The 15,699-nt window shown below is 35.5% G+C and overlaps 1 protein-coding gene across 4 annotated transcripts in view; it reads right to left on the bottom strand.

Moving 5' to 3' along the window:
- Nucleotides 1–15,699, bottom strand: part of Tanc2 (tetratricopeptide repeat, ankyrin repeat and coiled-coil containing 2) — a 469,601-nt gene that overhangs the window by 411,746 nt on the left and 42,156 nt on the right. For all 4 annotated transcript variants that reach the window (XM_013067044.3, XM_013067047.3, XM_013067048.3 and 1 more), the window contains exon 2: nucleotides 15,007–15,096. In XM_013067044.3, coding sequence (XP_012922498.1) covers nucleotides 15,007–15,073 — 67 coding nt within the window. In that variant the 5' untranslated portion in view covers nucleotides 15,074–15,096. The remainder of the gene's footprint in view (nucleotides 1–15,006; nucleotides 15,097–15,699) is intronic.

Raw genomic sequence — 15,699 nt, 5'->3', positions numbered from 1 at the left:
CCCCTCAGCACAGAGGAGGTGAGCCACATGGGCGCCAGCAACACCCCCCACCCAAGCATCAAAATGAGAAGACACATATAAAACTCTCAAAAGCAGACTTCCAGATCACCTAAAGCAACCCCAAAGGGAAAGGAGATGGAACAATCTGATACTCAACCACCTGGACTCCCTGAACTGGCAACAAAAGAGGATCTGGAAAAATTGAAATCAGAAATAATTTCTCAGATATCAGCAGAGATTGTGCCCATAATGCAAGACATGATTAATAAATCCAGAAAGGACACAGATAAAAAAAATAGAGGAGCTGAGGAACATGATGGAATCCCAACATAGGAAACAAATGGAATCCATAAAACAGATACAAACAGATTTCCAAGAGATTAAAAACTCCATTGAAAGCTTACACAGCACAATGAACCAATGTGAGGACAGAATTTCAGATATGGAAGATAAGATTGCAATTAGTGACCAGGAAAAGAAAAACTGCTTTAAAATTGTAAGGGACCATGAGAAATCAATCCAGCAGCTGCTGGATTTGCAAAGAAGAATAACATAAGACTGATCGGAGTCAATGAAAAAACAGGAGACAGTGCAGATGACATAAAAAAACTGTTCACAGAAGTGATGGCAGAAAACTTCCCAGGGGGTGGGGAGAACTTGACATACAGATAAGTGAAGCATATAGGACTCTGACTAGCCTTGATCAAAAAAAAATCTACACATAGGCATATCATTGTTAAGATTCCAGAAACACAACAGAAGAACAAAGTTCTCCAAGCAGTCAGAGAAAAGAAACAAATCACATACAAAGGAAAGCCCATCAGAATCACAGCAGAATTCTCAACACAAACCCTCAAGGCAAGAAGAGCTTGGAGTGACCTATTTCAAGCCTTAAAGGACAACAGCCTCCAACCCAGATTGATGTAGCCTGCAAAACTATCTTTCAAAACTGATGGAAAAATAAGATACTTTCTTTCTTTTTTTTTTTTTTTTTTGGTACTGGGGATCGAACTCGGAACCTTGCACTTGCAAGGCAGGAGGTGGCACCACTAAGCTAAATCCCCAGCCTGAAACAAGATACTTTCATGACAAAGAGCACCCTAGGAACTTCATGAATACCAAGTCAGCACTCCAGAAAATTTTAGACAACATCCTAGGAAAAGACAACGAGGATCACAACCCCAAGAAGACCAGCAGAATAAATCCATTGGGCATGACAAGAAATTAAACACACAGGGGGAGAATCCAACAAAAAGAAAAACTCATGACAATGATAAGTCAATAAGTACCCGTTATAACCATCAATGTTAATGGTCTCAATTCAATCAAAAGAAATAGCCTGGCAGAATCGGTCAAGAAGCAAGATCCAACAATATGCTGCATACGAGAAACACACTTAATTCAAAAAGAAACTCAAGTTAAAGTGAAAGTTAAAGGATGGAAAACAATACTCCATGTGACAGGAACCCGAAAAAAAGCAGGTGTAGCTATCCTCTTTCCAGATCAAGTGGATTTCAAACCAAAATCTGAAACACTTCTGGTCCCAAGAATTTCAGAGACGGGATAGTCAACTTGTATGTACAAATCTACTGTGAATATGTGTTTTCATTCCTCTTAAGTAAAAACTTAAGAACAGAACTCTTGGTTCTTAACAGTAACACAAGTAATTTCTATATTGTTTTCCAAAATGGTTTTATCATCTTACATTCAAATTAGCTGTATTCAAAAGTTCTAACTGGTTCACACCTACGCTGACATCTGTTCTTTTAAAACTTTTAACTTCATCTCCCTAATGAGTGTATAATATGATCTTGTTATTGTACTGATTAGTATTTTTCTGATTCTAGTGTTGCACACCTTTCCTTGGGCTGTACTGGCTATTTATCACCTTCTTGTGTCTACTTTTTAATTGGGTTGTCTATTAATGAGCTGTAAGTGTTCTTTATATATTCTGGTCATGGGTTTTATGTATTATAAATATGGTCTGTTTAAGGACTACTTTGCATTTTCTTAACAATGTCATTTAAAGTTCTAAATTTTGATGGAATCTCATTTATCAATTTTTTTCTTTTATACATCATGTTTTTTATATCCTAGGAAATTCTTGCCTTCCTTAAATTCATGAACATTTTCCCTTATAATTTCTTCTTAAAGTTTTATAAGTTTTAGTCTTTCATATTTAGGTTCTTAGATCCTTTGAAGTTATTTTTATGTATGGACATAAAGGGTTGAAGTTAATTTTTTTACATACAGATAACAGGTGTTCTAGTACCATTTGCTGAAAACACTATCTTTTCCTCAGCTCTTGAGTTGAGTTTATGTTCTATAAAATGTTAATGTTAAATAATCTTTCAAAACCCAGTGGACCATATAGGTGTGGTTCTATTTCCAGATTTCCTGTTTTATTCCAAAGATCTATATTTCTTTCCTTACGCCAACACTGCCTTGATTACTATAGCTTTGGAAGTAATCTTAAAATTAGGTAAAAAATGTTTTCCAATGCTGTTTTTTTCCTTTTTAACTTTTCTAGGTCCTTTGTACTCCTACATAACTTTTAAATTTCAATATCCAATTCTTCATTTATATCAAATATTATACATAGACCTGAATTTTTATATATACCTTGTATTTTCTAATCTTGCTAAATTCAAATACAAGTTCTGGGGGCTCCTAGAGATTTCTTAGTATTTTCTCTGTAGATGATCATTTCATCTACATATAAAGATTTTGCTTCTACCTTGCCAATCCTATCCTAATTGTTTCTTTTTATTGCCAGACTATTTTGGGTTGGGACTATGTTTTAAAGTTTAATGGACAGATGAAGAGTAGGCATATCTGCCCTTGTTCCCCACCTTTGGGAGAAAGCATTGTATCTTCTCCATTCATATAAGGCATTTTTATTGGAAGTATGGAGTACATGTCTTATCTGTTGAGAAGGTTCTGTTCTACTTCTAGTCTCCTGATAGCTTTTACCATGAACAGCTGTAGAATTTAGTCCAATACTTTTTCTGCAACTATTGACAGGAGATCATACCGCTTTTTCCTTTCCTCTGTTAAAATGATACTTTTGGGGGTGGATCTTCCAATGCTGAACCAATACTGCCATCCCTATAATAAAACCACTTTCTACATATTGCCAGATCTGACTTCTAATAGTTTGTTTTGTTCAACAAATTTTTATCTATGTTCATACTTTTTTCTTCTATTATCTTTATCCAGTTTTAGTATTAGCACAATGTTGAGTTCCTAAAATGAGAGAAGTGTTTCTTCTTTTTTCTGCTTTAAATGTTTGATATAATTCATCAGTTAAAATGTATATGAGCCTATTGTTTTCATATAGGTAGGTTTTCAAACTAGGAATATACTTTCTTTAATAGGTGCTATTTAAATTTTATATTTCCTCCAGAGTCAGTTTCATTAATTTGTCTTCCAAGGTACTTCTTAGAAGTTTTCAAATTTATTTCAAAAAAGACTTTTGTAATATGCTTTTTGTGGCAATGTCCTCTAAATTTTGATACTGTAAGTAAAACAAGGTATTACTGATATTGTGTAATAGGAAGAAATGATCTAAAGGAGCATGGGAAGTGGGAGGGGTAGGGAAAAAGAAAGAAGGAAAAAGAAAAAATATGAGAAAAGGAAAAAAATGGAAACAAAGTCTTTGCAAATAGGGGTGAAGGGGGTGAAGGGAGGGCAGGGGAAGGGGAAGAATAAGAACCAAGATACATCATGTACAAGTTCAAGATCCCAATGATGAATGTAACTGTATTTTATACCTAAAATGTACCAATAAACTTAATGGAAAAAAATATATATATATAAGCACCAAATACCAGTGCACCCAACTATATAAAACAAATATTAATGGACACGAAAAATCAAATAAGCACTAATATAATTGTAATGGGGGACCTCAATATCCCAGTGTCACAAATAGACAGATCAACTAGACAAAAAGCCAACAATGAAATATTAGAACTAAACCAAACATGTGAACAAATGGACTTAGCAGATGTCTACAGTGTTCCACCCCAAAACATTAGAATACACTTTCTTTTCAGCTGTGTATGGGATGTTCTTCAAATAGATCACATACTAGCTCATAGAACATGCTTAATTAAATGCAAAGGAATTGAAATTATTCCATGCATATTACCAGACCATAGTGCAATGAAATTGAAAATCAATGGCAAAAGAAGCCAAAAAAAATCTTCATAAACAAATGGGAACTAAATAACACCCTCCTGAACAAACAATGGGTCATAGATGAAACTAAAGAAGAAATTAGACAGTTTCTACAATTGTATGATAATGCCAATGCAACATACCTGAACTTGTGGGACACAATGAAGGCATTCTTACGAGGGAAATTTATAGCGGTAAATACCCATATCAGGAAAACAGAGCAAGTGCAAATAAACAACCTAATGTTGAAGCTTAAGCTTGTAGAAAAAAAGAGCAAGTCAAGCCCAAAGCTTGTACCTGGGAGGAAATCATAAAAATCAGAGCAGAAAGTAATGCAATGGAGACTAAAAAAGAATCAATGACTCAAAGAGGTGGTTCTTTGAAAGATTAAATAAAACTGACAAATCCTTAGCCAACTTTCCAAAAAAAGGAAAGACTTAAATCCATGCCATTAGGAATAAAAAAAGTGAAATCACAACACATCTTGCAGAAATCCAGACGATCATCAATACCTACTTTGAGAACCTGTATTCTAGTAATATAGAAAACCCAGAAGAAATGGACAGATTCCTAGATACATATGAATTACCAAAGCTAAATAAAGAAGATATAAAATTCTAAATAAACCAGTATCAGTCAATGAAATTGAAGATGTAATCAAAAACCTACCAACAAAGAAAAGCCCAGGCCCAGACAGATTCACTGCTGAATTCCACAAGAAATTTAGTGAAGACTTAATGCTGCCACTTCTCAAACTCTTCAATGAAATTGAAAGGGAAGCATTACTGCCAAACTCATTCCTGGAAGCAAGCATTACCCTGATATCAAAAGAAGGATCCAACCAAAAAAGAGAACTATAGGACAATCTCCCTAATGAACATAGATGCAAAAATCCTCAATAAGATACTGGCAAACAGAATGCAGCAAATGATCAGGAAGATTATACACCATGACCAAGCAGGATTCATCCCAGGGATGCAGAGCTGGTTCAACATACACAAATCAATAAATGTAATTGCCATATTAAAAGAACCAAGGACAAAAACCACTTGATCATCTCAATAGATGCAAAAGCATCTGACAAATCCAACACTCATTCAGGATAAAAAACCCTATAGAAAACTGAAATAGAAGGTCTTTATCTCAATCTGATAAAAACCATCTGTGACAAACCAACAGTCAACATCATACTCAATAGTCAAAAAATTAAAGCTTTCACTCTAAAATCAGGAACAAGACAAGGATGTCCTCTGTCACCACTCTTATTCAATAGAGTTCTGGAAATAATAGCCAGAGCAATTAGGCAAGAGAAAGAAATAAAAAGGATAAGGATAGGAAAGGAAGAAGTTAAATTATCATTATTTGTAGATGACATGATACTCTACATAGAAGACTCCCAAAACTCCACCAAAAGACTTCTAGATTTAATAATCAAATTCAGTAGTCCAGCTGGATACAAAGTCAACACTCAAAAATCAACAGCATTCCCGTACACAAATAACAAAACCACTGAGAAAGACATTAGGGAAACAACACCTTTCACAATAGCATCAACAAAATGAAATACCTAGGAATCAATCTAAAAAAGGAAGTAAAAGACCTCTGTATGGAAAGCTCTCTCTTGTTCTTCGGTAGGAAGAACCAACAGAGTGAAAATGGCCATCTTTCCAAAATTGTTATACAGATTTAATACAATGCTAATCAGAATTCCACACGTATCTCACAGAATTAGAAAAAACAATTCTAAAATTAATTTGAAACCAAAAGATACCTAGAATAGCAAAGGCAATTCTGGGAAACAGAAGCAAGACATGGGGCATCACAGCCCCTAACTTGAAATTATACTACAAAGCTACTGTGATAAAAACAGCATGGTACTGGCAAAAACAACAGACCTGAGGATCAATGAAACAGATTAGAAGATGCAGAAACAACTCCAGACATACTCAGCCAACTTATCTTTGACAAAGAAGCCAAATACCTTCTCTGGAAGAAAGATAGCCTCTTTAGTAAATGGTGCTGCTGGGCTAAGTTTTTAGCTCAGTGGCACCACACCTGCCTCACAAAAGCAAGGTCCTGAATTCGATCCCCAGTACAAAAAAAAAAAAATAAATGATGCTGGAAAAACTGGGTCTCTGCTGAAGATTAAAACTAGATCCATATCTTTCACCACACACTAAACTCAAATCAAAATGGATCAAAGATCTAAATATTAAAACAGAATCAATCTGCTGGAAGATAGAATAGGTAGAACTCTCAAAGACATTGATGTAGGCGGACTTTATGAACAAAACCCTGACTGCACAGGAACTATCACAAAGAATCAACAACTGGGATCTCATTTTATTAAAAAGCATTTGCACAGCAAAAGAAACCACTAACAGAGTGAAGAGACAACCCACAGTGTGGGAAAAAAATTTTGCCAGCTATTCCTCAGAAAAAGGACTACTATCTAGAATATATAAAGAACTAAAAAAAATCAGAACCCCCAAATTAAAAGACCCAATTAAAAAATGGGCATCCAAAATGAATAGACACTTCTCAGATGAAAAACTAAAACCAGCAAATAAATATACAAAAAAAATGTTCAACATCACTAGTCATTTGAGAGATATAAAATAAAATAATGCTGAGATTCCATCTCATTCCAGAAAGAATGGCTGTTATCAAGAAATCAACCAAATAACAAATGCTGGCCGGGCTGCAGGGGAAAAGAAACCCTTCTCCACTGTTGGTGGGAGTGTCGACTGGTGCAACCAGTGTAGAAATCAGTGTGGAGATTCCTCGATGACAGAGGTTCCATTCGATCCAGCTATTCCCCTTCTTGCTATCTTCCCAAAATAATTAAAAATCATCATACCACAGTGATATATGCACACCCATGTTTACAGCAGCACAGTTTGTAATAGCTAAATCTTGGAAACAGGCCAAATGACCATCAACTGATGAATGGATAAAGAAGATGTAGGTCTGGGGATTTAGCTCAGTGGTGCCACCGCCACCTGCCTTGCAAGCGCAAGGTCCCGAGTTCGATCCCTGGTACCAAAAAAAAAAAAGATGTGGGGTTTTTTATAGAATGGAGTACTACTCCGCCATGAAGAAGGGTAAGCTTGAGACATTTCTAGCTAAATGGATGCACCTTGAGACCATACTCTTAAGTGAAATAAATAAAACACACATTTAACACATTGTTTCTCTCATATGAGAAACTGAAAGTAGAAATAAGGAACAAAATGTATAACAGATATAACAGATATTGGGAAATGGGAAGAAAATGTTCCAGTGAGAAGGAGAATAAGGGAGGGAGGAGGAGAAAAGGGACAAGGAAAAAAAGAGAGAATAGAAGGGAAAAACAAGGGCCAGGGATTTAGCTCAATGGTTCTGCCTCACAAGCACAAGGTCCCAAGTTGCATCCCTGGTACCAAAAAAAAAAAAAAAGAAAGGAAAAATGAAAACAAAACTTGTAAATATGGAGGGGAAGCAGGGTCAAAGAGGGGGGAGGGGTAGAAAAAAAGAAAAAATGTATTTTAAAAATAAAATCAGAATTCTGAACCTATTTCTTAACTATTTATTGCAGAATCTCAAATTTATGGTTTTTTGAGACAGGTTCTTGCTATGCAGTTCAGGCTGGCCTTGAACCCACTAAGTATCCCAGACTGGCCTTGAAATCACAGCAATCCTCCTACCTCAACCTCTTGAGTGCCAAGCTTACAGGCATGTGCCACCATGCCTGGCTTTAAACTTGGATTTTTAAAGGAATTAATCTGTAGCAGTAATGCCAAAACTAAACCAGTTTAAATGTTTTATTTTAAACATTTTAAATACTGCTATTTAAAATATGTAAGTTTGAATCGATAATTTATGCAAGTAGTTTTGTCAAGGGAACTTCAATTTGTACTAAAAAATTATTAAATTTCAAGCACCATGCACAAGTGGAGGATAGGGAGAAACTACACAGAAGAATGAAAATTACCATCCTTTAAACTGAAAAAATTAGTCTCTCTTCCTTCTTCTCCATCACGGATGGAAACAATAAACTTTGAAAGTACTAAATTATGAAAGTAGACAATCTGAAAAAATCTGTAGGCTAAAAGAGTACAGTGCAGTGTTAGAAAGGCTTTTAATGTTAAAATTATCCCTAAGTCCTGAGGAATCATAATCTTAATGTTCGAATAAGGGCAAATTAGAAAAGAACTCAGAAAATGAGAATAAACTATGGAGCTAAGTAAATTACATTTGAAACAGTACAAAGGGAAACAGTTTATTTGAGAAATTATTCATTCAATATATGATCACTGTGTATTTAATATGGGCCTGAACAATGCAATGTACCAGTCAGCTAGTCTCTCCACTCAGAAACTGCAGAACAAATTATTTCCTCCCATTCTTTCCACTTTCCAGACACTCTAGTAACCCAAACCTATCTGTTCTATCTTTAAAAAGAAAAGGTCTTTATTATGTATCTTCTATCTTTTTATTTCTACTGCTACTTCCTTAGTCTTTTCATCCTCTCACAACATCTCCTTACTGTAGGCTTTTGGGGGCGGGAGGGACAGGTCTTGCTAGGTTTCCCAGGCCGGCCTCAAACACGTGAGCTCAAGTGATCCTCCTGCTTCCACCTCCCAAGTAGCTAGACTACAGGTGTGTGTTACTGTGTCTGGCTGTAGTCCATTCTTGACACTAATGGCCAAGTTATTGTCCTTAACATGTTATTCATTCATAAAACAAATATGACTGAGTGCCTGTTATGTCACACAGGTGCTAATGATACAGTAGTAGAAAAGAGAATGAATTTGTCGAAAGAATTTTATTCCAGTAGGAAAAACAAATAATAGAACAGAAAAATAAGACATAATAATGAAAAGTGATGGACAAAATTAAAAAGAGGAGTCAAAATAAAAACAGGACTTGGCAAAAGGATCAACTTCACTGAGAAAGTGACCCTAAAAAGTATGGGACATTCCAAGCATAAGAACAGCAAGCATAAAATCCCTAAGGCAGAAGAAATCTAAAAACAAAACAAGAGTATAGGCCAGTGTGGTGGTACACACCTGCAATCCCACCACTAAGGTAGACTGGGCAGGAGGATCACAAATTCTATCCCAGCCCAGGTAACCTAGTGACTTAGAAAGACCCTGTTTCAAAATAAAAATAGTCTGGAGGTGTAGTTCACTGTAAAGGCCCAAGGTTCAGTCCCCAGGTCGGGGAGGCAGGGAGCCTAAAGTTATGTAGTTATAAGAAATTAGGCCAAAGGTAATCAGGAACAGATCTTATAGAAACACAGAAAGACATGGCCTTAATCAACTTATGTTGGTCTCCTATTTAAAGACTATATTTGGCACCTTACTGGCAAAATTCACTATCACTTTCGCTCTTACACTCCATTCTACCTGCCAACCTTCTGTTCCCATTTCTCCATCCCCAAATACTCTATCTTAAACCAGTAGAAGTGGAAAAGACATCCACAATGGGGAATGAGACGCTATCACACTTCATTTCCCCAATTCTAACATTATGTGACACCATAGTTGAGAATCCCTAACACTTTCAGTAAATATTGTAGGAATGTAAGGGTAAAAGATCAAGACCAACAGCATGAACACTTTTTAAAGATAAGTATCTAGGGCCAGGGATTTAGCTCAGTGGTTTCGCTGCCTGCTGCGCAAGCACAAGGACCCAAGTTCAATCCCTGGTACCAAAAAATAAAAATAAAACTTTAAAGATAAGTATCAAGTATTATATTAATATAGAGCTAATAATCAGGAAAACTATAGAGAAATGCTAATATTAATCAGTTTACATTTAAGGTATGATGTAAACGATTACACTTAAGGGGTGGTTTTCAAATAATATTGAGAAACAGAAAAATCAACCTATAACTTATAACTGAAATCCATTTCATATTTCCACGAAAAGCAAGAAAAAAATCAAATATGCAAATTAAAAAATAAAATCTCTCTCAACTCTACCACAAGCAAAACCTTGGTTATTTATTGATTTGCTACATCCTTAGCAACATCAAATCTCAACCTCTTAGTTGCTTCTTCAAAGAAAAATATATAGTTCTCAGATCTGTTTTAACTTAATTCTATTCAACCACCTCATTTATCCAGTGATAACAACACATGTAAAATGAGAATTCCATGGTTTCTACTCCTACTAGCTGTATAATCTTCTCATTTTTTGCTTTTTGTGTTACTGGTAATTGAACCAGGTCTACTCACAATCTAAGTACACATGAACTACACCCCCAGCCCAATTAGCTGCATAACCTTGAGTAAGACTGTTTTCTCTCTCATGTGTAAAATTGAAAGGAATTTGCTTAAATGAGGTAACATATATCATTTACTTCTGTGAAATATGAAACATATACATGTAACTGTTGCTCAACAAATGCTTCATAGATGCTGTTTAATTATATGAGCTCTTTCAATGAAAGAGATATAGATATATAAATGTAAATGTAGTGGTAGTACGAACTACTACAGAAATAAAAGTATATGTTCCTAAGCTATACTAGGGAAGTATTTCTGGGATGTTCATAAATAATACAAGCCATTATTACATTAAGTTCCACATCAGACATACAGGTAATAAATACTATAATATGACTAGCAAAAATGATCACTATAACCAGAGTGAGATATAAGATGGGCTATCATGATTGAGTAGGATTTAAAGACAATTTGAATATAAGGCAAGTTTATTCCAGATAAGGTTAATGTCATGATCAAAGGGGTACAGAAAATACAAGGCATTAAAAAGACTGACCTGGATAAAGTAGAAAGTTTCAAATATGAGTTCAGAGAATTCTGACTAGAGAAGTTAGGTCAAGTCAGGTCTTCCCCAACTAAGTTTCTAAGTGGTCCTTTAGGAAGATTAATATAGCAGCAGGATGAGGGTATAGGCAAGTGAGAAGAAGTCAGAGAAAATAGTGTATTCATTAATTCAACAAATATTTATTCAACTCCTATGAATTTCCAGGCAACATCTAGATGTATCTAGATGCTGGGAATATCTAGACAGTGAGCTCATAGGACTTGAAGAAGACAATCAAAAAACAAAACCAAGCAAACAATGTCAAACTACTGAAGAGTGCCATGTAATATAAGGACAATCTTGAAGAGTGCTATGTAGCATAAGTGTTATGTAGTACAAAAGTGCTATGTAGTATAAGGTGATAGGATAGAATCTGTAATGGAGATGGGTGAGAAGAAAGACCATGAGAGTTTGAAAAAAAGAAGTGAGCAAGCAGTGTTTGTATTATCAAGGATTCTATAGGCTTAGTGAAAAACTTTGAGGTTTACTCTAAGACCTACTAAAATCTATTGTAAGATTCTGAGATGAGAGTTGATACAATCTGATGAAGTTTCATAAGATTACTATGGTCATTTACTAAGCTTAAGCACTGAAAGGAAGAAGACTGACCTATATATGTATATTGATGAAAGACTCTACTGAGCTAAAGAAAAGAATGAGCAAAATGTGTATTTACTACATAAATTGGCTTAATGAGCAAGGGTCAACAAACTTTTTCTGTAATAGGCCAAACTAAATATGTTAATCTCTGTTGCAGCTACAAAATTTTGCTCATATAGCATGAAAGCAGATGTGGCGTCAACAGTATATAAATGAAGGAATTTGGCTGTGTTCCAGTGAAACTTTTTTTGTTTGTTTCACAAAAACAGGTAGGCTAGATTTAGCGTGCAGGCCATGGCACCAACCCCTGGTACAAAAGGTGAAGGAACCCCAAATTCAAACCTATATTTCCCCACTCACTGAGTCATCCCACAAGACTGTTGATAAATTCATGGTGACAATAATCTGGGATACTAGAAGCCTGGCTATAAAGTTGAGAAAGATCTTTCTAATTAGAAGGTGTTTAGATACTGCTAAAAGGAGATGCCTGACATACACAAAAGAACAGACCTAAGTGTAGAGATTAACCAATTCAGCAAGTTTTCAAATCCAAGTGATCAGCTCTTCATCACAGCTGCCTCATATAAAAACATGCTTTTCCTCTCTGTGGAAAAATACTATTTACTCCAGCCTCTATAGTTCTTTGAAACATAATGTCTGGGAAACAAAAGAATAATGTTGGTACATGTGAATAAGAAGTGAAGTATGATCTATAAACAAGTGATAAAGTAAGAAAAGAACACAACCTAGATATGGGAATTAGTAGAGCATCAACTATTACACTATTATTATTAGGTATCACAAACAAGTTAAGAAATAAGAGATAAGCCAGATATCATAACCTCAGTACTTTGGGGGAGTTAAGGTATGAGGATTCCAACTTCAAGTCTAGACTGGGAAAAAATAGAAACTTAAAAAATAAAAAATAAAATAAAATATCTCAAAATAAAAAATAAAAAAGAGCTGAGGGTATAGCTCAGTGCAAAGGCCCTGGATTAAATCCCCAGTACCCAAATTAATTAATTAAATATTTTTAAAAGATGAGGTAAATATAGAGAAAAATGAAAAGATAAAATTTCAGCAGAGAAATGGAATATGTTTTATAGACAAAGTAGATACTCTAGAGCTAACAATCACTACTTGTTTGTATGTTTTTTGGGGGGTTTTTTGGTACCGGAGATCAAACTCGGGTCCTTGCAGTTGCAAGGCAGGCAGCAGAACCACTGAGCTAAATCTCCGGCCCTACCTGAGTTTGATCCCTGGTACAAAAAAAAAATTAAGAATTCATTGGCTGGGATAAGAAGCTGACTGAACACTGTATTAGAAAGTATTGATACACTGGAAGAGAGGTGAATACACATTAACCAAAGGAAAAAGGAGAAAGGAGGAACAAAGAAGAGGAGCAGGAGAAGGAGCAAGAGGAAGAGAAGAAGACAAGAGGAAGAGGAGAAGGCAAGAGGAAGAGGAGAAGGCAAGAGGAAGAAAAACCATTTTGAGAGATATGAGGGAGGATAAAACCAAAAAATCTAACATACAAACTAAATCCCCCCAAAAAAGGTGAAATAAGGATAGAAAAAACACTTTAAGAGATAATGGTTAAGCGTTTTCACAGATGGAGAAAGACCAAAAACACACAGACCAAAGAAGCTCACCAAAATCAAACAAGATAACAGAAAGAAAAGGCTCTTAGATTTAAAATTAGGGCTGGTTGCCAAGGAAACCAACTAAGTGAGTAGAGGTAAGAATATGCAATTTTCAGACTTACCGTCTAAACTCTAGGCAAGGGAAAAGGTCTGAATTTAATCAATCATATCTATACAAAGAAGACTATAAAAATCAGAAAGGATGAGGTTTAGAGAATTTTGTGGTTGGTGAACACATAGAGGTGTTGGGAGGGTGGCACACTCAAAAAGGGCATGCAAGCTCAGTGCGCCTGTGCCCCACACCTTGCTCTATCTCTTCCATGTACTGTTCCTGAATTGTGTTCTTTTATAACAAACAGTAACCTTATAAGTAAACTATTTTCCTGAGTTCTGCAAGCTAAAACAATCAAACCTGAGGGTCATGGAAACCTTCAATTTGTAGCTAAATCAAACAGAAGTTGTGGATCACTTGGGGACCCACCACTTGCAAATGACACCTGACAAGGTGGGGGGGGGGTCAGTTTATGGGACTGAGCCCGAAAGCTGTGGGGTCTGTGCTAACTGCAGGAAGATGGTGTTAAAATGGATCAAACTACAAAATATCTAGTTAGATCTGCCAAAATTGACATGAATTGTTGTGTGGGAAAACTCACATGTTTAATTGATGCTGAGGTTAGCAGAAGAAAAATGAATTTTCCTTTAGTTGATGTGGAGGAATTTTCCCTTTAGTGAGAATAATAAAGCAGGGAATGGTGACAAACACCTGTAATACTAGCACTCTGGAAGGCTGAGGCAGCAGGGCTGCAAGCAGCCTGGGAAAATTAGCAACTTAGTGAGACCAGGTCTCAAAATAAAAACTAAAAGAAAGGACTGGGGATTTGGCTCAGTGTAAAGGACTTGGGTTCAATCTCTAGAACTTAAAAAAAATCATCACCATCATCATCATCAGGAAATTATCAACTATTTAGAACCAACAAGTAGACTTTTAAATACCTGGGAGTCAAGAAGAAATCACATTGGAAATTATAAAAATCATTCTGAAATAAACGATGATGAATATATTCTCAATGTAAACATACAGACTGCAGAAAAATTACTACAAGATTGTAGAGTAAAATATATCTACCATCCATTAACAACAAAATTATACTATGTTTCTCTTCAACATTCTCTCCGAAAAGTTTTGCCTTATTTACCTTAAAAGCCTGACTTACCCCTTTGTTCTTTAAAAGCAAAGGAAAACAAACTAGAACAAAAAACTTTTCATAAACTTTACTTGTTTAACGTTTTTTTGGTACCGGAGATCAAACTCAGACCTTGAGCTTGTGAGGCAGGCATGGTGCCACTGAGCTAAATCCCCAGCCCCTATAAACTATTTTTAAAGTTGTAAAGATACTCAATTTATATTTTATTTTCTTTGTAAATCCAGACACTACCTACTTAGTACCTATGACTAAAATAACTTCACTTGTTAATTTAAAAAATAAATTTATGTCTAGAAAATTTTTAATAAATAGATGCAGAGAAACATTACTCTCATATATTAGAAATGACTATCTTTCCTTCACAAATTTTTCCTTCACCTGACTGTTCCTGATAAGTATTCAAGTGTTCCTACCTTTTATAAAGAGTGGATAGCCCATAGTAATATAAACTTTCTTTTATCTAAAATATTAAATAAAGTGATAACATTAATTTTGGTCTCTAAAAGAGCCTACATTTCTCAAATATATCACACTATAAATGTAGCATAGTCACTTACCACTTGACCTATTTTTGCGACTTGATTTCCCACCAGTAAGCAGCATCTTGAGGCTATTCCGAAACATGGTTGTGCTATTCTAGTACAAGACTGTAAAAGAAAATGTAGGAAAACATGTTTAAAACACTCGATTTTTCTATTCAAATTACCTCTAAGAATTAATTTTAAATGCATATAACAATTACTATGTTTAAATATATACATCTGTGTCCCCCACCCCCGTCTTTCTCACACACACACACACACACACACACACACACAATCAATCTCTCAGTCACTATCCTCCCCTCAACTTATAATACCTTCAGATTTTCAGTTGGCAAGCTAATGGAAATTCCATCTCATAAGACTTGACATGCATAAGTCAGTGTCAGGCCAGAGATTTAGCTCAGTGGTTCTGCCACCTGCCTCACAAGCGAAAGGACCAGAGGTTCAATTCCTAGTACCAAAAACGTAAGTCAGTGTCTATCCTTTCTACATCCTTGCCTATGAAAGGAAAATCCTTCCAACTCTACTTTGCAAAACATCTCTCATCCTCTCAAGAAATTTTACCATATTTACAACATATTTTAGTGTCCTATCCAAAAATAAAATTGAACTCTACATTCCCGCGTGGTCCACACACTGCTCCTATATCCTTGTTTTTTTTCACAGCAGTTCCCAAAAGTGTTATCAGTACTTGGTGTGACCAGT

Source organism: Heterocephalus glaber, unplaced genomic scaffold (assembly GCF_053883595.1).
Source record: "Heterocephalus glaber isolate CG9 unplaced genomic scaffold, H.glaber_assembly_v1.0 deba00001124, whole genome shotgun sequence".
Taxonomy (NCBI): Eukaryota; Metazoa; Chordata; class Mammalia; order Rodentia; family Bathyergidae; genus Heterocephalus; species Heterocephalus glaber.
This window is presented reverse-complemented; position numbering and strand designations above follow the sequence as displayed.